The following is a 21,810-nucleotide window of genomic DNA, read 5'->3' on the forward strand; positions in this document are numbered from 1 at the left end:
TGTAACTCCTCTGTACAGTATGTTCACAAATAAAATAAAATAAAATTTAAAAAATAAATAAATAAATAAAAATTTTATATCTGATCATGAGGGGTACCAATCTTAAATACAACCTTCCTCATTCTTGCTTTGGCAATAACATGTTTAAATTCTCTTCTTTAGCTTATCAGTGTTTTTTTTAATATATTTTATTGTAGCCCGCTGCTATGGGTTTATGCTTATTTCTCCTAAATAAAAAACATTCCTTGGGCTGGGAAGGTGGCTCAGTAGTAGAGCGCTTGCCTTGCAATGCATAAGGCCCTCAGCACCACATAAGCAGAAAAAAAAGGCTGGAAATGGCACTGCGGCTCAAGTGGTGGAATGCTAGCCTTGCACTGAAGAGCTGAGGGACAGCGCCCTGGCCCAGAGTTCAGGCCCCACGACCAGACCCCCCCCCCCAAAAAAAATTCCTAACTTAACAAAGCAACTCTCTATAAACATGTAGGGGGAAAAAACCAGGCCCTAGTGGCTCATGCCTCTAATCATAGCTACAAAGGAGACTAAGATCTGAGGATCACAGTTCAAAGCCAGCCCAGGCAGGAAAGTCTGTGAAACTTGTATCTCCAACAAACTACTCAGAAAAAGCCAGAAGTGACACTGTGGCTCAGGTGGTAGAGTACTGGCCTTGAGCACAAAGAGGCACAAAGGGACAGTGCCCAGGCCTAGATTTCAAGCCCCAGAACTAGCTTTAAAAAAATACAAATAAAATATGAAAATATTATTTTAGTTTTACATCTATCCTATAAGTGACAACCACATAAAGAAGGACCATATTTAAGTTCTTACCTGCATTCTATGTGTAAAGCATATGACAAAAAAAGAAAAGAATATATTCCCCAAACCAAGAGATCCAGTACACATTGTTAAGAAAGGATTTTCCATATTCCATACATACAGTTTTTCTCCCTTGTTTCAAATTTACATACTCAACCACAGATTGTTCATTGCTAAAAATGCTTCCACACTGAGTATCTTCACAGCATTTTACACTATTGTAATTATTCTTAGACTGATAAGAAAAAATTTGTCATCCAAAAAAAGGCAAAATTATCTATGATTTTTTTTTTGAGGGAAATACTGGTGATTGAACTCAGGGTCTCATGTTTGCTAAGCAGGTGCTCTATCACTTGAGACACATCTCCGGTTCTTTTTTGCCTTAGTTATTTTTGAGAAAGAGCCTTACTTTATGCCCAGGTTCCCATTTGTGGCTTTCTCATGTCACTCTAGATGTCAGGAGTACACTCAATGTCAGCCAAACACTGAGTGAAATGGAGTCTCTCAAACATTTTGTGTTTGTGTGCTGGTCTTGGAACTTGAACTCAAGAGTATGGGGCACTTTCCCTGAGTTTTTGTGCTCAAGGTTAGTGCACTTTGAGCCATAACTCCACTTCTGACTTTTTGGTGGTTAAATGGAGATAAAAGCCTCCTAGACTTTCCTGCCCAGCATGGCTTCACACCTCAGATCTCAGCCTCCTAAATACACAGAATTATAGGTGTAAGCCACCAGAACCCAAGTGAGTCTCCCAAACTTTTATGCCTGACTGCCTCAGAATTGCAATCCTCAGATCTCTATCTCCCAAGTGGCCAGGATAATAGGCTAAAGCCACAACTATTAAAACAAGTTCTTGCTTTTATCCCTTCATATTTATTTCATTTATCCAGCAGATTTTAATATTGTATACTAGGCTAACTTTTTCTTATTAGTTCTAGGTTGAATTTTAAGGAACTGAAATGTTTACAGGCCAAGGAAAGGTTAATAACTGGCAATCTCAAATGGCTTAACTTCTTTATTTTTAAGGAAGCCACTGACCTTGGAACAGCAACCAAAATGCACTTAGGCAGTCTGTATGTTTTATCAATACACAAGCACCATCTGGTGGCAGAAACCAAAACTAGAGGTTTACACCTATTTATACACTGACGCAAATATATTCAGTGTTTCTCAAATATTCTGATATGTTCTTTTTAAAGGAATTATAAACATGAAGAGCCCTTCTACTGAACCAACATCACAATATTTAGAAATCTATCATCCTACATCAACTTTGAGATACAAGTTGAAAATATTTAATTCAAAAGTCTAGAACTTGAAATGCTCCTAAATCTGAAACAATCTGAGCACTGATATGATACAAGTCTGATGGCTCGCAAACATAGTAGCTTTATATACAGACTTAAAAGTGTTATATACTGACTTATGGAATTGAAACTCTTCTGTACAACATTAAAAATAAAATTGAAAGCTGCATGCCAGTGACTCATGCCTGTAAACCTAGGTACTCAGCAAGCTGAGATCTGTGGGATCATGGTTCAAACCCAGCCTAGGCAGAAAAGTCCCTGTCAAAGACTTATCTCCAATTAACCACTTAAAAGCCAGAAGTGGTATTATGGCTCAAAGTAACAGAGCACTAGCCTTGAGCACAAAAAATCAGGGACAGAACCCAGGCCCAGAGTTCAAACCCCATGACCGACAAATAAATAAGTAAATAAATAAATAAATGTGGAAGTTAAGTGAAGGTAGAGTCTCACAGACTTTGTATTGGGATGATTTTAAACTGCCATCCTCAGATCTCAGCATTCTGAGTAGCTAGGATTACAGGCATGAGCCACTGGAGCCTCTTTTTATACTGATTATATCAGATATAGCAATAGAAATCTGATTAACACAAGCACAAAATGCCCTCCAGTCTTAACTTTATACCTTATAATATGAGGTTTTTAACTTTTTACAGTGATATCAGGACTTGAACTCGGTACCTTGCACTCTCAACTTTCTTACTTATAACTAATGTCCTACCACTTGAACCATGGCCATGGCCCCAATCTCACATTTTAATGATTAACTAGAGAAAGAGTCTGTCAGACGTCTCTGCCAGTGCTAGCTCTGAACCCTAATTGTCCAGGTCTTAGCTTACTAAGTAGCTAAGAATTACAGTCATGAGCAACAAGCTCCCCGCTTGAATTTTTAAATTCTATTTTATAACATATCTGTTAGTAAACAGTGCCTCAAAAGAGAAAGAGAAAGGATAGAACTAAAGATACTCATTGTCAATCATCTTGGGTATAAAGAATCTAGGTTGTAGTGGCAGTTTGCCCAGGGGTTTAAAAAAAAATTTCTTGAGCTAGGAACGTGGCCTAGTGATAGAGTGCTTGCCTATCATGCAAAAAGCCCAGAGTTTGATTCCTCAGTACCACATACACAGAAAAAGCCAGAAATGATGCAGTGTCTCAAGTGGTAGCAAAAGAAGCTTGGGGGCAGTGCCCAGGCCCTGAGTTCAAGCCTCAGGACTGGCAAAAAAAAAAAAAAAAAAAAAAAAAAAACTCCATCCATCATAAAATAGAAGGGGGAAAAAAAAATCAGTTTTCTTTAGACATTGAATGAATTTAAGTACAGAAACTTCATTAGCACAGAACAAAAATTAAAAAACAACATGGAAAATATCAAATTACTATTTAATACAACTTTAAGTAAATAAGAAGAGGACCTTTTCAAATAAAAAAAAAAAATCCCTGTAAATAACATGTTGTTAAACTCTCATTCCCTTCCTTAAGTAGCTACTGACTAATCTGGAGTCTGACAAGGAAGAGACAGTCTCTTCTGGTCTTTGGCTCCAAATTTCCTGTAAGACATTTGAATGTTGTCATCTTCAAATTAAAGTTATGTGTAAAATCTAATTTTAACAGGCTACTGAGTAATGGTTAGGTCAGCCCTTTTGTGAGTGGAGAGAGTTTTTAAGCTGAAACACTATCATGGTAACTTAGTGGTTATATCCCTATTTTCTTTTTATTCTTTTTGTTACCTGATCTTGGAACTAGAAATTGACAACCAACATCAATATTTTTAGCAGAAAAATCTAGAAAAGCCTATTAAATAACATGACCCTAGTCACCTCCCCTGATTTTATGTAGCAACTCTTCTCTTTCACTCTATTCCAGGCACAGAGGCTTCCTGGTTATGACATGCACTTGCCAGGCACACTCCTACATCAGAGGCTAATCATTTGCTTTCTTGTCCTAGGAACCTTCTTCCCATCAACATTTACATACTGTTTTCTCCTTCTCCTCTAGATCTTTTTCAGGTGTGACCTTCTCAGGGACTAATTAACCTCTTACTGACAACTGCCCACTCTACTACAGCGTAAGCCCCCCACTAGGACAAGCATACCTTCTGCTTTTTTAATACTTCTTTTGAAAAAAAATAAATCCACAAGTCAAAGTTCTATCAAATTTTAAGTAAAGGATCATAGATACCAAAATATAAGAAATATTAAAATGATAACTTTATTAATCCATTTACCATAGTACATTGGTAATAAAATGTTACAAAGTAGACAGTAGGCTGGGAATTCCTTGGTCGGTAATTATACATATCTATTATGCTAAAGTGGGCAAGTAGCTTTATTTACATTGGGTAGCCTAAGATTAAAAATAACAACACATTAGACAAAAAGAGAAAGAAAATAAAGCAAGTGAAAGAAAAATATTACATCTCCCTACCTCTTAAGCAGTGTAAACACTGAGCTGAGAGCTAGAGTAAAATGATATTAGATACTCCATAGGTAGAAGCAGAGATACTACAAAAGAAATGAATGGAGTGATGCACAGAGAAGCCAAGAGAAGCTGAGGGCTTAAGCCAAGGGAAGACTGCAACTCCTGCATATTTCAACATGTACTTGACGAAGGGACACTGCCACTAAGAGGCGCTTAAGGACAATCTAGGGCAAGCACAGCAGAGGAAGAGAGGGTCATTCCCTTAATTCTTTCACACACAGAACAAAGAGAGTAGAAGAAAATTAAGATATTATACAACTTTTTCTTAGCAGTCCTGAGCAAGAACATCCAAAGAAACTACTTACACCTTAAATAACACAACCTTAAATGAATATGATTTTACATTTTGTTTTGCTTTCCCTTTTTGGCAGTACTGGGGATTAAACTCAGGACCCGCTCTACCATTTGAGCCATGCCTCAGTCCTTTTTGCTTTAGTTTTGTTTTTAGATAGGGTCTCACACTTTTTTCTGGACTTGCCTACTCCCAAGAGCTGAGAAGTGGGTATGAGCATTATACATAATTCAGATTCTGAGACAGGATCTTGCTAACTTTTTGGGTGTGATCATCCTATCTCTATCTCCCAAGTAGCTAGAATTACAAGAGTGAGGTACCACGCCTGGCCCCAATTTTTTAATACAGGAAAATTACAACAATTAACATAGACTGACTATCTGTAACAGATAAGCATTTGAAAATATATCAAGCAATGTTATAAAAAGAAAATTAAAACAGACAAAAGGGTAAAGTAGTAAACATTTAAAGAAACTTACACTTCACTAGTAGTCAGTAACATTGACTTTTTAGTTATTCCTCAACTATGCAATGACATTTTTTTGCTCAGATTTATCAAAATATAAACAACATTCCTTAAACAACATTGTCCTTAAGTACCATATGATACTAGAACAAACTTTAATGTAATTGGGCACCACACTGTTTTTTTTTTTCACTCTAATACTCCATTTATAATAATTTACCTTCCAGAAATAAAGTGGTAAGAGCAAAGATTTCTACATAAACATTGTTACAGGAGGGGAAATAAAGGGTGCTAAGGAGAGAGGTGAATATTAGAAGTACTATACACACACACACACACACACACACATACACACACACACACACACACACACAGAGGAAAACAGCATAAAATCCACTAAAAACTCTTTTTAAAAGAAAGAAAAGAAAAAAAAGGATTAAAAAAACTAATATAGAAGTAGTAAATTAAGTCAATGTGTACTCTATACATATATGTATTATCACCAGAAAACCCTTTTGTACAATTTATGCTCATAAAAAGACTGTTACTGCTGTACTATTTATTATAGCCTCCCAGGGGGAAGGCAACCTAGATGATCAAAAAATAGGCATATGTAATTATGAAATATACCTTGACCATAAGAAGCATTTTCTTGTCAACTAAAATACTTCATAAAGATTAAAGACATAAAAAATGGTTACTAGATTACATGAAGAGAGGGCACTATATGCATACGTAGGATGAATACATTAAAATGTATCCATGCAAAGTAGTATTATTCAGCAATAAAAAAGGACAAAATGTAGATGTAAGCAACACATAAATTCAAAAGGACAAATAAAACAAAATTAGGCAACTTAGTAAGTACAAGGTCCTGAGTTTAAATCCAAGAACCATGACAAAAAAAAAAAGCTAGACACAGTAAATGCTTTGAGTCAACTTCTATGAAGTTCGATAGGCAAAAATAATCTATGTTGATAGAACAGAGGTACTTCTTGGAGGAAGCTGTGTCAAGTGCACAGAGGTCTGAGATGATAGGAACTTTCAGTAGTTGGATCTGAGTGGTGATCACATAAAAGCCACTAAAGCCAAGCACTGGTGGCTCATACCTATAATCCTAGCTATTCAGGGGGCTGAGATCTGAGAATTGCAGTTTGAAGCCAGCCCAGACAGAAAAGTCTGTGGGACTCTTATCTCCAATAAACTACTCAAAAAAAGCCAGAAATGGCACTGTGGCTCAAGTGGTAAAGCACTAGCCTTGAGCACAAAGAAGCTCAGAGACAGTGCCCAGGCCCTGAGTTCAAGTCCCACAACCAACAATAGCCAAAAAAAGCTACTAAAATAAAGCATAAACACACATAATACATAAAGTCATCAAGACATATACTTAAGATTTGTGTATTAATGTATATACATCATATCTTAATAGATTACTATAGAAACTATATATAAAGAACAACTTCAATTTTGTTAAATATATTTGTATACAAAGATAAAGTACATCAAAGTATTAAAGGTAACTAATGCTTGGATTGTAAGTTATTTATTTTTCTTTACTTTTCTGAATTTTCTACAGTTTCTAAAATGAGTTTTACATAACTCACATGACTGAGGGAGAGGCCTAAATTTTATCTTAACAACTATGTAATACTTATAACTATCATAAAGTCATTAAATGTGCATGTGCAAAAGGACTTAAATTCTTTCTCCTAACAATGTATTTCCTAGAAACTATAAACACTCAGGCTCATTACTATATTCAAACAAATCAAGAAAAACACTGAGCTCTGATTAGTAAAGGAATGAGAAAGTCAGTTGGCAAGTCATCACTATAGAATTCTGGGTTGACTAAAAATTTGTCCTCCCTTCAACAAATACAGGGCTCTGATGAATCCATAAAAACTAGTGATTCTGATTATCTACATACCATGCAAAATGCCCAAGGAGAGCTGGGTTTACAATGAAAATTCTCTTTGAGTTTTAGAAACTTTACAATATGTACAAATAATAAATAAGAACAAAACCAAAGAAGACATACAAACCTCTGATTGTACATGCCCCGAAAGTTGTAATTAGCTCTATAATTTGGGAATGGCTTTGGATCTAATGGCCTGTAGATGGCAGGCTCTCCCCTTTTCATAGCAAGCCCATTCAGTTCCACAGTTGGAGTAATACTACCTGTTTAAAGAAATATTAAAGGCACACAAGTGAAATATTTCCACAGCAAATCACACAAACTCTACTTACTACATCTAATTATCATGAAAGAAGGTGAGAGTAGATGGCCCCTCTGACTGGTTTTCTTATGTATTATATATAGTGAAATAATTAGAAAATCCGTTTTAATGAAATCCCTTGGATACTTTTGCAACATTCTTGGTAAATTAATTATAAACAAAATTATATAAAAATTATATAAAAATTAATTATAAACAAAACTTCAAATGTAGTCATACTCTTCAAAACAAAGTAAACACAAAATTCTTACATTGTCGTAGGCATTATTTTAAAAGTACTGAACATATCTATTACTTACCCCAGAAAGCTCACATGTATTTAATCACTAAGAATATCACTTGTGAATACTTTATACTTCGGCATTTAAGCAACTAAACACTGTCAATGAATACAAGGTTGTAAGTAATTCTTCAACTTAGAAAAAAACTTTTGTTGAGTTTTATTTAATAACCAACAAGACAAAGTAAATGTAAGTGATACTGAATATGATACTCCAGAAATTGAAGAGTTATCTTTCCCACACAACACAAAGAGGTACATAAAAACAGTGTTATCAAATCAGACTGGAAACAACCTAAGAACCACCACACGGCACCACTTATGAACAATATACACCTCACTTTTGCTTTTTCTCTTCTTTTTTCTTTTATCTTTTGTTGTTGTTGTTGTTGTTTGTTTCTAGTGTTGATACTAGGGCTTGAACTCAGGACCTGAGAGATGTCCCTGACCTTTGTTGCTCAAGTCTAGCACTAACCACTTGAGTTACAGCTCTACTTCCCACTTTTTGGTAATTTAGGATAAGAATCTCATGGTCTTTCCAGCCCAAGATTCGAATTGTGCTCCTCTTATCTCAGCCTCCTAAGTAGCTAGGATTACAGGCATGAGCCCCTGGAGCCTCTTTTTACACTGGCTCCAGGACTGCTCTTTTTTCTTTTTCTTTTCTTTTTTTTTTTTAAACATAACAATATCCTTGGAGGTAATACCTTTTAGAACAGGATGTACTATTAAATGAAAATCAACAAAGCACCAAATAGTGTGTAGTTTACAGTCTTTTTTTTATCTAAGAAAGTGAAAATAGAAATATGTATGTTTGTTTTGTAAAGAATAAAAACCAAACTAAAAAAGGGAAGCACATAGAGAGAGAGAGAGCACAGAGAAGAGGACATTCTCTGAATGTGTACTTGCACAAATTTTGAAGTGTTTTTATTACTGTAAAAATATTTCCATTAAAATCTGGGGGAAAAAAATATCTAAAGTCCTAAAGGTTCTAAGTCAGATTAGACAAGAAAGTTTGTAAGACTCTTATATCCAATTAACCACCAAAAAGCTGGAAGAAGAGCTGTGACTTAAATAGATGAGTGCCAGTCTTGAGCAAATAAGCTAAAGAACAGCATCCAGGCCCTTTTGGTAACTTAAACAGAATTTTTATATGACTTTAAACAAAATAAAATACTCACAATGAAATTTACCCTAACAGAAAAAGACAAAACAAAGTCTCAAACTGTTTTCTATAATCATATTGCCAGTAACATTTTTAACTAGTAATGTGCTTTCATTTAACAAAATTAAATCAAACTGGAGACAACCAAAAAAAATCTCTAAAAAGAAAACAATACAGCTAAGCTAACAGTAAATCAAACTTGTAGCCTTAATTGTACAAACAATACTGTCTTTTTTCAAATGACTTGAAAAGAAAGTAACATACTCATATGGCCTATAGAAAAAGAAAGTTAAGGGCTGGGAAGGTGGCTCAGTGGTAGAGCGCTTGCCTTGCATGCATGAGTCCCTGGGTTCGATTCCTCAGCACCACATAAGCACAAAGAAAAAAGCCTGAAGTGGCGCTGTGGCTCCAGTGGTAGAGCACTAGCCTTGAGCTGAAGAGCTGAGGGACAGCGCCCAGGCCCAGAGTTCAGGCTCCACAACCAGACCCAAAAAAAAAAAAAAAGTAAAGAAATTATAAATTATTTTTCAATAATCATGATATTAGTAATATTGGAATTTATAAAATAGATTTAAAATTGTTTATGTTAGAAAGTAGCATGAGAGATGGAAATATAAAAGCAAATACATTAAGTAAAACAATGTAGTCTTAGATTTTAGTTAAAAACATCAATATGAATTCATGAAGTATTTTCTCCTTAATCCAGGCTATTCAGGAGACTAAGATCTGAGGATCACAGTTCAAAGCCAAGCCAGACAGTAAAATCTCTAAAACTATTATCTCCAATTAACTACACTCTCTCTCTCTCTCTCTCTCTCTGTCTCTCTCTCTCTCTCTCTCTCTCTCTCTCTCCAAGAGGATCTGTGGCTCAAGTGGTAGAATACTAGCCTTGAGCAAAAATAAAAATGCTCAGGGATAGCGCGCGCGCACACACACACACGCACACGCACATACTCTCTCTCTCTCTCTCTCTCTCTCTCTCTCTCTCTCTCTCTCTCTCTCTCTCTCTCTCTCTCTCTCTCTCTCTCCAAGAGGATCTGTGGCTCAAGTGGTAGAATACTAGCCTTCAGCAAAAATAAAAATGCTCAGGGATAGCACCCAAGCCCTGAGTTCAAGCCTCAGGACTGGCACAAAAAGAAAGTAGGGGAGGAGAATAGGGGGATGGATGTTGGGAATTTAACTTAGTAGAACACTTGCCTATTGCAATGTCCTGAGTTTGGTCCTCAGCTCTGCAAATAAATAAATAAATAAATAGTAGGGTTTTTCCATTAGCAATGAAGACAACCAGCATCCTATCTGAATTAAAACTATCAATCCCTATTTAAAACAAAACAAAACAAGAAATATATTCTTTGGAGAAGCCACTGAGTCCAGAACTACATATAATATTGATAAAGGGAGGAAAACACACACACGTATCTGTTCTGAAAAAAATAAAAAAACTGTATCACAGCAAGCGGATAAGGAAGGAAAATTTATCTATTAACGCTAGCTTATATGTGCAGAAGTAATAACCCCCAAAATGACCAGTTCACTAGTCCTGATAAACTAATAGATATTTAGGGCAAAGAGTATTAGCAGACAGAAAAAGCAATTACCCAGATATTGTGGGGAAACTTCATAATGAATGAACTAGGCCAACAACACCAAAATCTATTGATCAACAAAACACAAAGTAAGAAACCCCAAGAAATTGTGTCTTTTGATATGATACAAGAAGCAAACAAAACTACTTATAAGACATTCTGGCCAAAGACATCAATCCTAAACATATATAACCTCCCATCTACAGGAATATAAGGGGCAAATAAGATGTTTAAAATCACAGTTATGTATAATCAGCAAAACAAAAATGTAGAAAATCCTGTACCAGTAAATGACCTCGTTTCTTCAACAAATAATCTATATGAAAAAAAGGGCTGGGAAGTTGGCTCAGTGGTAGAGTGCTTGCCTTGCATGCATGAGGCCCTGGGTTCTATTCCTCAGCACCACATAAGCAGAAAAAAAAAGGCTGGAAGTGGCGCTGTGGCTCATGTGGTAGAACGCTATCCTTGAGCTGAAGAGCTGAGGGACAGCACCCAGGCCCAGAGTTCAGGCCCCACAACAGGACCAAAAAAAAAAAAAAATTAAGATTGAAGATTCTATATCTTAAAAGATAGCAAAGAGATATTAGAGATCAAATACAATATGCAGATCCTGTTCCTATCTTGATTAAAATAAGCCAACTATGAAAAAAAAGTCAATAAGGAAAATCAGAACTCTGGACATTTTTAACACTAAAGAACTACTGTTCTTTATGGTTGGACATGATGGCTCAAAGGCTAAGGCAGGAGGATTTCAAGTTGCAGGCTGCCTGGACAACATAGAGAATTGCAGGCCAGTCTAAATCATATAATAGGACTCTCTCTCAAACCTCCCCCCACACACACACACACAAAATACACATTTCAGTAAGGAGACAGATTGGCAGCCATGTGTTGGTAACTGTTGAAATTAGTAATAGGTACAGAAGACAATCACTATCTCATTCTCTTTAATTCTGTAAGTTAAAAAAATATAAAATGGATCAGGCTATTTGAAGTTCCAAAACAGTTTGTAAATAACACAATATGAATTTCTATTCTTATAAATCATACTGAATATGAAACTCTGACATTAAGAAAAATTTAATATAAACTCTACACAATTTCATTTTCGGTTGGATTCTGGAGGGGGAGGGGCAGGAAGGAATGGAGGTTGTGCTAGTACTAGGGCTTGAATTCAGGGCCCAGACACAGTCCCTGAGCTTTTTTCTGAAAGCTGCTACTCTATCACTTAAGCCACAAGCTCCACTTTCAGAATTTTGGTTTTAAGAGGCTTTCCTGCCTGGCCTGGTTTTGATCCTCAGATCTCAGCCTCCTGAATAGGTAGATTTACAGGTGTGAGCTAACATCACTAGGCTATTATATTTCAATAGAATTATGCCTTTCGAACCTATCTTTAAGATTCCACATTCATTACATATAAAGTAGGGTCCACTTATTGCAACAGGGAAATCAGAGCTGGCACAAATGCACACTTGGGATTTAGGTCATAAGCAACCCATCAAGAATCAAAAAACTACTGTCTCATTTCTAAAGAAGTAATACAAAACCATTAAAGAGTTTAAGAAATGAAATTAAGGTTAAGAAAAAAGAGGGGGGAAAAAGAGAAAAGATTAACAGATTGAACAGTAAATTCAATTAGTCCAAATCCCTAATTTACTACATGCACTTATGGCAAAGGAAGAGAAAGGCAGAAATAAAGGGCTTTTCTTTTCTTTCTTCCTTCCTCTCTCTCCCTTTACTCTTCTCACTCTTACAGTATTTTACAGAGGGATAAAATGTACAAACACAAAGCATTAGGCTCAACAAATTACATGAGAAGATTCATATGACCACCACTCAGATCAAGAGCATTTCCATTCTCCACAAAGTTCCTTCAGCTCTTATCCAATAAACATCTGCCTCCCCAGGCTGACCCACTTTGACTTTTGTCATTGTAGATTTGCTAGCTCATACTTATCTAAATAAAGATGCTTTTCTGTTTTGCTACTTTCACTCAATTATTCTGTTTTACATATATCTATATTTTAAACTCTCTTTAATCCCTGAATAATATTCCACTAAATGAAAATACCAAAAGTTGTTCTACTAATCATAGAATATTTTATTTATTCCCAGTTTGGAGCTATTAAGTAGAAGTTTACTTTGAACACTTCTGAATAAGTCTGTTAGTTGATATATGTTCAGTTTTCATGGACATTGGCTTAACAATGGAAGTTCTGAGTCATAGAGTAGGTTTATGTCCAACTGGAAACTGCCCGTTTTCCAAAGACTTTAATGCCAAATAATAGTCTATTCCTTTAAAAGTTTACACTTTAAATTTCATGATGATTTTAGTTTAATTATTAACACATTCGTTATAATCCAAGATCTGTGTTATTTTGAGTTGAGTTTCCCTGAGTTGCCCAGGCTGGGCTCAAACTTCTGACTCAAGCAATCATTTCTTCCTTCCTTTCTTTCTTCTTTCCTTGCTTTCCTTCTCTGTCTCTCTCCTGAATTCATACATTTATTCTTCATTTACTTATTTAGATATATGGTCCTAGAAGTAGAGCTGTGGCTCAAGTGGACATGGTCTTGCTACACAGCCCACATTGGCTGAGTGCTGAATTACAGGCATGTGCCACTATGCCAGCAAAATTTATACAACTATTTTGCAATAAACATTCAAATAGCATAAAATTCAGTGGGAAAAAAACGCTGAAAGTTGTCATTATTTAAGTAAAGCAGTAAGAATCTAGTATGTCTGACAATCACCAGTGTGAATAAAAGCAAAAGAAAATCTACAGTGTAGTAGATGTGAACACACTATACTGCCACCCTTATCAAGATCTAGAGGTTAAACTAATAAAAACCATTGTATTCAGATTATTTTAAATCATATAAAATTACTCACTGAAAAGCAAAACTACAGCACATTTCTTGACAGTAATATAAGAAAAAGTAGAAGAGAAGAAAGCACAGAGCACGCTGAAAGGCTTCATCTCTCATAGCAACATCATTCCATCTCCATCATACAAAAAGTAGAGTGCCCATCACTACGATGTGCACCCCTCCATTACCTCCACAGGAATTTTCCACAGAACCACTTGAAGCTAAGAATCACCTCCAAGGAAGGCTAAGCACTTCATTTTCAACGTATGAGAGGTCAACCCAGGAGTAAAAAGACAATTATCAACCAGGGTCCTGCAGTGTTGTAAGTTATAAAGCTGATGCTGTAAAGAGATCAATTTTCCTTGGTTCTCATAATTATTTTTTTGGGGGGGTCCGGTCGTGGGGCCTGAACTCTTGGCCTGGGCACTGTCCCTCAGCTCTCCAGCTCAAGGCTAGTGCTCTACCACTTGAGCCACAGCGCCACTTCCGGCTTTTTTCTTTGTGTTTATGTGGTGCTGAGGGAATCGAACCCAGGTCCTCAGGCATGCAAGGCAAGCGCTCTACCACTGAGCACCTTCCCAGCCCCGGTTCTCATAATTTTTAATTGACAAATAAAAAGTCTTATGTATCCATGGGAATGATATGGGATTCTGACATGGTTCTTAGACATACTAAAGGAAAATTCTAGTTATAAGGCTAAATAATTAGATGTATACTTATACAAAAGTATTTTAGATTTCCACATATGACAAGTGAAGGAAATGTCACAACTAGTTTTCAAGGAGCATTTGTAGGAAGTTAGAAAGCACATGAACACAACAGTCACACAATAAATATTTGCTGAAAAATGAACTGATGAACAGGCCAACCAGGCTACCAAGGAGAGACCACTATGTGGCTGAGCCAAGGAAAATACAAGCTGACCTAAGAACTACTTATTATTCCAGAAAGAAGTGACCAAGGAATGATGAGGCAATATCAAGACAAAGTCGTCAGCTCAGAGGAGCCATACCCACAGAGAAACCTGGGATACTTTTAACCAAAATAATAAGAAGCCAGGTGCATTAATGCATGCCTATAGTCCTAGCTCCCTCAATGGGGGATCGCTTCAACCCAGAAGTTCATGCCAGCCATAACAAAATGCTGAGACTTGTCTAGTTTTAAAAAGAAACAAAAAACAAAAAACAGGGCTGGGAATGTGGCTTAGTGGTAGAGTGCTTGCCTAGCAAGCATGAAGCCCTGGGTTCAATTCCTCAGTAACACATAAAACAGAAAAAGCCAGAAATGATGTTGTGGCAAGTAGTAGAGTGCTAGCCTTGAGCAAAAGAAGCTAAGGGACAGAGCCCAGGCCCTGAGTTCAAGCCCCAGGACTAGCAAAAAAAATAAATGAAATAAAGTAAAATAAAAACCACAACAGCTGTTCTTGTATTTTTCACAATTGTCGGGATCATGAAAGGTTAAGACTGAAGAACTGTTCCAGGCTGAAGTGGAACGAAGAAAAATAGTAAGCATATTAACTATACAAGCTTGATTAGACCCTAGATCTACAAATGATATTACTGGGACAATCAGTAACATCTGAACAGTCTACTAAGACTGGTAATTTCAATCAAGTTAATTTCCTGATGGAAGAATGTCAGTGCACTTAGAAAATACTTGAAGTACTAAAGGCTAATGGAATATCACATCCATAAACTTTCTGTTTAGAAATGCTAATGTGGTATTTGAGTGAATAGTACATTGGAGCTTTATGTACTATCTCTACAAATTTTCTATAAATCTGAAATTATTGCCACAGTTAAAAAGTAACAGGAATAAGAAAGAAAAATAGGCTATGATATAATCGTAATTAACTGTCAAGATCATCCATGCTGAATGGGCTACAACTAACAGCCATCTATTCACATAGTCAGGACTTGATACCTGCTAGAACAGACTCCTATATACTGAGTCTGCTTTACAGCAAATGTGGCTCTCTTAGTATAGACCTATCAGGTTAACAGCATGGCCATACATTTAAAAAGAAGAGAAATTGCAAATTCTGGTATCACATATAGCACTTGATTTCCTCAATTAGAAAAATAATAAAGCTTCTAAAAATAACGTGGTTATCTTCAAAACCTGTATGGGATAAGATTTCTTAAACAGTATACAAAAAAAGCACTAGTCAAAAGACTATTAATATTCTTTAAAGAATTTCAATATATGCTATTAGAAGTATGAAAAAATTCTGTAATACAAATACACAACAAGGTTATGATTCCAATATATATAAAAACTCACAAGTCAATTTTTAAAAAACAAACAGAAAATAAATTTTAAAAGACAATGCATTTTTCTTATATGTGTACCAGTACTAAGGCAGGACTTAGTACTTAGGACTTAGTACTCCCTCAGCATTTTTAGCTCAAGCTCCATTTCCTCAGAGTATAGCTAAAAATTGGAGAGCTGAAAATACCTAGGGTTAACAAGAATGTAGAGAGTTCTTATACACTGCTGGGAAATAAGTTGACAGTGTGTGATATTATGTATTAGAACAAAACACATGCATAACTTATGATGAAAGACATCCAATCATGAGTATATTCCCAACAGAAATGTATACAAGAATGCTTGTAGTAGCATTATTTTAAATAGCTCCAAACTGGAAATAATCTGAGTATCAAGAGTGGAATGAATGAAAGGGAATTTATCTTAAGTAAATTACGTTAACATATGTGAGGGAATACTATATAATATATATATATAAGTATATGTAATATATATAATGTATAACATATATTATATATAATAAATATATATTATATAATATATATTATATACATAATATATAAAATACTATGCTTTAAACATAATGCAGATGAATCACCTACATATAATAACAGAAAAAGCAAGCTATCCTCAAGAGGCTAGTGTATGATTCCAACAAGCATACACAACTCTCTGACAGAAACCTGAATGGCAGTGTAATGGAAGGAAGTAAATATGAGGTATGAAACGGGAAGGAGGTGAATACAGGGTGAATATGAGGAATGTGGCCCAAATGGAGGGGGGTGAATATGAGGTATGTAGATGAAATGTCATAATAAAACATATTTAAAAAATAAATCAGAAGAATGGTTTCTTTTGCAGTTATTTAACCACTCAAAAAAGACATAAAGGGGGCTGGGAAGGTGGCTCAGTGGTAGAGTGCTTGCCTTGCATGCCTGAGGCCCTGGGTTGGACTCCTCAGCACCACATAAGCCAAAAAAAAAAAAAAAAGAAAGAAAGAAAGAAAAGAAAAAAGCCGGAAGTGGCATTGTGGCTCAAGTGGTAGGTCGCTAACCTTGAGCTGAAGAGCTGAGGGACAGAGCCCAGGCCCAGGGTTCAGGTCCCATGAATGGACCCCCCCCCCAAAAAAAAAAAGACATAAGGGAGACTTCTGAAGCACTGATAAAACCTATCATAAAGCCTTTCAGTGCAAACCTCATCAATTCCACAACTGTAATATGTTACATTTGCCTGTATGCAATATACTTTTTTTTAAGTGCCCAAAATAATTTCTTTTTTCAGTTTACAATATTCAATAATGAAAACACATCTTCTCTGGCCTTTTGGCCTCTCCTTGGTCTGACTCTTGCTAGAACATTTCCTTTGTGATCCTCTGCTAGAGGGCCTGACCCAGAGCTTAGGCCACAGCTGCTGCTGCTGTACATTATCAGCCTTGGAGAGCTCACTCTGTTCCATTCCATGTACCACAGTCCCAATCCCTTGCAGAGTGGGGAGAACATACTACTCAATATAAGGGCGTTTCAGTTTTTCCTTTCTTCACTCACCAACTATGGCAATGATTTCCTAGCTGATCATCTTGTTTTTAATTATCTTCTGCCATCCATTCAAGTGTCAAACTGAACACCCTAAAATGTTCTTTTAAGCCCACTGTCCATTTGCTTATATATATTAATTGTCCCAAATTACAGAGGAGAAAAAATAAACAATCTTATACCACTAGCATTTAAGACCATCACAATGTACTCTCTCCTTTCAGTCTCTAGTCTTATTTTTGACTAGTCACTTGCCTATTGTAATTAAAAACCATCTATGACTTTTTTTAACCAAACCCACTGTCCAGATTCTCACTCCAGTGCCTTTTTTCATCATAGTATTCCTTTAATCTGGAATACATTTTCCTCTCCTATTTACATGGCTACTATTCAAAGTCTATATGTATCTTCAGTTAATGTTTATTATTACCTATTATTTTCACAGCTGTTATTATCCACTTGGCACTTAATGTTTACCACAAAATTATGCATTTTTATATAAAACTATAAGGATCCTCCTAGAAAATAAAATTTTGGACCTCATAGATGTGTAAAACTAAGTAAGTAAGCAATTCACCGATTTTCAAAACTGAATATCAACCATTTCAAAAAGCAATATTTAATAAGATGCCTAGAGGTTAACTTTATAATTTTGTAATAAAATAAAATAATGAGCTAAGTGTCAATGGCTCACACCCGTAATCCTAGCTACTCAGAAGCCTGGGATCTAAGGATTGCAGTTCAAAGCTGGCCCAGGCAGGAAGGCCTGTGAAACTCTTATCTTCAGTAAACTACTACAAAGCCAGAAACAGAGCTGTGGTTCAAGTGGTAGGGCACTAACCTTGAGCAAAAAAAACAGAGTCAGCACCCAGGTCCTGTGTTCAAATCCCAAAAACAGCAGAAAAAAAAAAAAAAAAAGAAGAATGCCTTATTTTTTTAAATACTAAAAAAGAGGTGTTGATCATTTCTATCTTTACCTTAAAAGGCTCACATTATTTATGGTTTGTATCCACTTGTATTTTTCCCAACATTTAAAAATTAATAATGCACTTTTGTAATGCCCATTAAAGCAAATTTTAAAAATAATTTCAATTACCTGCTTTATTTTCTTACCCCTTCAGCTTATTCACCTGTCTTGTATTGTATATGTATACACTGTTAGTATTTATGGCTGCGTGGCTGGACTGCTATACATATGAAACATATACAGACATCATACACTCCTTACTACACAAAAGAAGGCCACAAGTCAATGACATACCTGGGTTATTATTAACATTACTTTTAGGTGGTTTCTGAACTGGTTTAGGAAGATTAGATTCAGTCAAAGCTTTATTAGCAACAGCTTGTTGGGCCTTCTTTATGCTGCTCCCTTCGGATTCCCATGTCTGCTCGCCAAGGCTCAGCTGCACTGAAAACATCTTAGAAAAACAAAACAAAATTATTTTTGGGGAAAATAGAATAGGTGGTCTGAGAAAACAAACACTTCATAGAATCAAAATCTTAGCAGAAGTGATATTAGACTACTTGTAACAAATACCTTTTTTTTTTTTGGTCAGTCATTGGGCTTGAACTCTGGCCCTGGGTGCTATCCCTGAGCTCTTCAGTTTAAGGCGAGCACTCTACCACTTCAGTCACTGTGCCACTTCCAGTTTTCTGGTAGTCAATTGGCAATAAGAATCTCACAGACTTTCCTGCCCAGGCTGGCATTGAAAACCATGATTCTCAGATCTCAGGTTCCTGAATAGCTAGAATTACAGGTATGAGCCACCAGTGCCCGGCCACAACAAATATCTTATTCCAGTTCAGGCATCAGTGGCTAGTGCTGGTAATCCTAGCTGCTCTAAAGTCTGAGACTTCAAGGATTTAGGTTCAAAGCCAGCTAAGCAGAAAAGCTTGAGAGACTATCTCTAATTAACTCAGACAAATGCCAGATTGGAGGTGTGGCTCAAATAGTAGGGCACCAGCAGTGTGCAAAATCTGAGCAAGAGCACAAGGTCCTGGGTTCAAGTCTCAGTATTGAGCAAATACACAAGGTTCTGAGTCGAAGCCCAAGTACTGGCACAAAAGAAAAAATCTTATTCTACCTAGCAAAATAATTTTAAGACATTGTAACCAATTGTTTGATCTTACACAAAGGCTTAATAGCTCCAAGTGTACATTTGAGTAGAACAAATCAAGAAGATATTTCTTCCCTAAATAGAACCACATTGTTAATGTCATTCAAATAATCTTCAAGGAAATAGGATAAGTACAAAGAATAAGATAACTGTTAAGAAAAACTAAAATGACCTGTCACAATAATACATTTATAGAATCTAATGCCTTAAAACTTATGCATAGCAAAATGGAGTCAACAAGTCTGGCATTCATATTAAACACCAAGAAAATCCCCACAACAAACATTTAAACAGTCAGTACATTCTGCCCATTTTAACTTCATGAATATTTCTCAACTCTTCCTCTTTTTCCTGACAACAATATTACACTGGAATCAGCTTTTCATAAAACTCTACCTTGAATATAATAATCTCCCAAATGATTGCTGCGTATCTTTCTCAAATTCAAACCCAACTGTGTCACCCTAACCAAATATTACCATTTTAGCAGAAAAACTTCTGCCTGCCCATTTTTACTCCATTTACGCCCTTCCCTTACATATCCCACATTTCATACACACTGTATTTCCATATGAGTGCCAAAGTCAACTTTTAACCAATAAAATTCAGTTTTCAGAATACACACAATAGATTTTACTATACATACTGCATGTTACTTCTTAATGTTAGCATAAAGCATTTATTAATTACAAAAAATATATCTTTGTAGAGAGATGATCAGGTAGAAAGAAATTAACCAAGTGATTAAAGTTAGCATGTGCCTCCAGATATGATACAATGAGAACAAATCAGTAATTCTGTACTATTATTGGTCAACAATGTTTCACCTGAACCTAGTCATGGGAAAATAGTCAGATCTACACTATGCATAAACAACTAACCTAGACTCTCAAAATGTCAATGTCATGAAAGAAAAATAAAAATGCAAATTTCAGACTAGAGAACATTACAGAAACACGAGCCCGGCTCCGGTGGCTCATGTCTGTAATCCTAACTACTCAAGAGGCTGAAATCTAAGAATTGCAATTCATAGCCGGCCCGGGCAGGAAAAGTTCATGAGACTCTTCAATAAATCACCAGAAAACCAGAAGTAGCACTGTGGCTCAAGTGGTAGAGCACTTGCCTTGAGCTGAAGAGCTGAGGGACAGCGCTCAGGACCAGAGTTCAAGCCCCATGACTGACAAAAAAAAAAAAAAAAAAAGAAAGAAACACAAAAAATATGATAAAATATGATTAATAAAAAATGCAAATGAGATCTGGTGAAATCTGACTATGAGCTCTATGATTGGGTTGGCTTTTTTGTTTTGGTTTGGTTTTTGGTCATGGGTCTTGAACTCTGGACCTAGGCTCTGTCCCTGAGCTCTTCAGCTCAAGGCTAATGCTCTAGCACTTGAGCCACAGCGCCACTTCCAGTCTTCTGGTGGTTAATTGGAGATTAAAAAGTCTCACAGACGTTCGTGGGCCAGCGATCCTCAGATCTCAGCCTCCGGAGTAGCTAGGATTACAGGCATGAGCCACCAGTGTCTGGCTACTATGTACAATTTAATTGTAACCCTCAACGTTTGTGGGCTACCATTTAATTCCTAATCCAACAGTGTTAGAAGATAAGACCTCTAAGAGAGACTTAAGTCACAAGGAGTCTGTTCTCATGAAAAGATTGTCATTATCACAAAAGTGGGCTTTATAGAGAGACTGGGTTTGTTACCAACGCAAGGTTAGTCCTCCCGTGCCCTTTTGCACTCTCTGGCCTATATAGCTCCCACTATGCAGTGATGGCTAGCACTAGATGCAGTTTTCTCCCTCTCAAGACTTCCTAGCCTCCAGAACATATTTTTCTTTATAATTCACTCAGGCTCTGGCTTTCTGTTACAAAACAGCAAACAGACTAGGACATCTAGTAAACATTAGTTCTTCACTAACAGTTAACACAAGTTATACAGAAAATTGTCTTTAAACATAAAAGATTAATATAAGCACTTATGAGTGAATGCCACGAGAGCTGAAACTAACTTTCAAATTGCATAAGGACTAAGTTAAGATCTATCTATAGGGTCAAGAAATAAAAAGTAAGCCGGACACCAGTGGCTCATGTCTGTAATCCTAGCTACTCAGAAGGCTAAGATATGGGGATCAAGGGTCAAAGCCAGCCCAGGCAGGAAAAGCTGTGAAACTCTTATCTCCAATAAACCACCAGAAAAACAGAAGTGGCGCTATGGCTGAAGATGTAGAGCACTAGCATAGAGCTGAACAGCTGAGGGACAGTGCCCAGGCCCAGAGTTCAAGCCCCATGACCAACCAAACAAGAAAAAGAAAAGAAAAGGCATTATGACAGAAATATTAATGATTAGTGAATCTGAAAGACACACAAGTGCTACTGTACTGCTGTTTTCTGCAAGTTTTCAGTTA

The 21,810-nt window shown here is 36.3% G+C and overlaps 1 protein-coding gene across 6 annotated transcripts in view; it reads right to left on the reverse strand.

Moving 5' to 3' along the window:
- Stau2 (staufen double-stranded RNA binding protein 2) overlaps window positions 1-21,810 on the reverse strand; it is a 289,111-nt gene that overhangs the window by 225,778 nt on the left and 41,523 nt on the right. For all 6 annotated transcript variants that reach the window (XM_069990935.1, XM_069990936.1, XM_069990937.1 and 3 more), the window contains 2 exons: window positions 18,546-18,705; window positions 7,391-7,526 (listed from right to left, as the gene is read on the reverse strand). In XM_069990935.1, the coding sequence (XP_069847036.1) occupies window positions 7,391-7,526; window positions 18,546-18,705 (296 nt within the window). The remainder of the gene's footprint in view (window positions 1-7,390; window positions 7,527-18,545; window positions 18,706-21,810) is intronic.

This window comes from Dipodomys merriami, unplaced genomic scaffold, assembly GCF_024711535.1.
Source record: "Dipodomys merriami isolate MVZ:Mamm:240054 unplaced genomic scaffold, mDipMer1.0.p SCAF_4, whole genome shotgun sequence".
Taxonomy (NCBI): Eukaryota; Metazoa; Chordata; class Mammalia; order Rodentia; family Heteromyidae; genus Dipodomys; species Dipodomys merriami.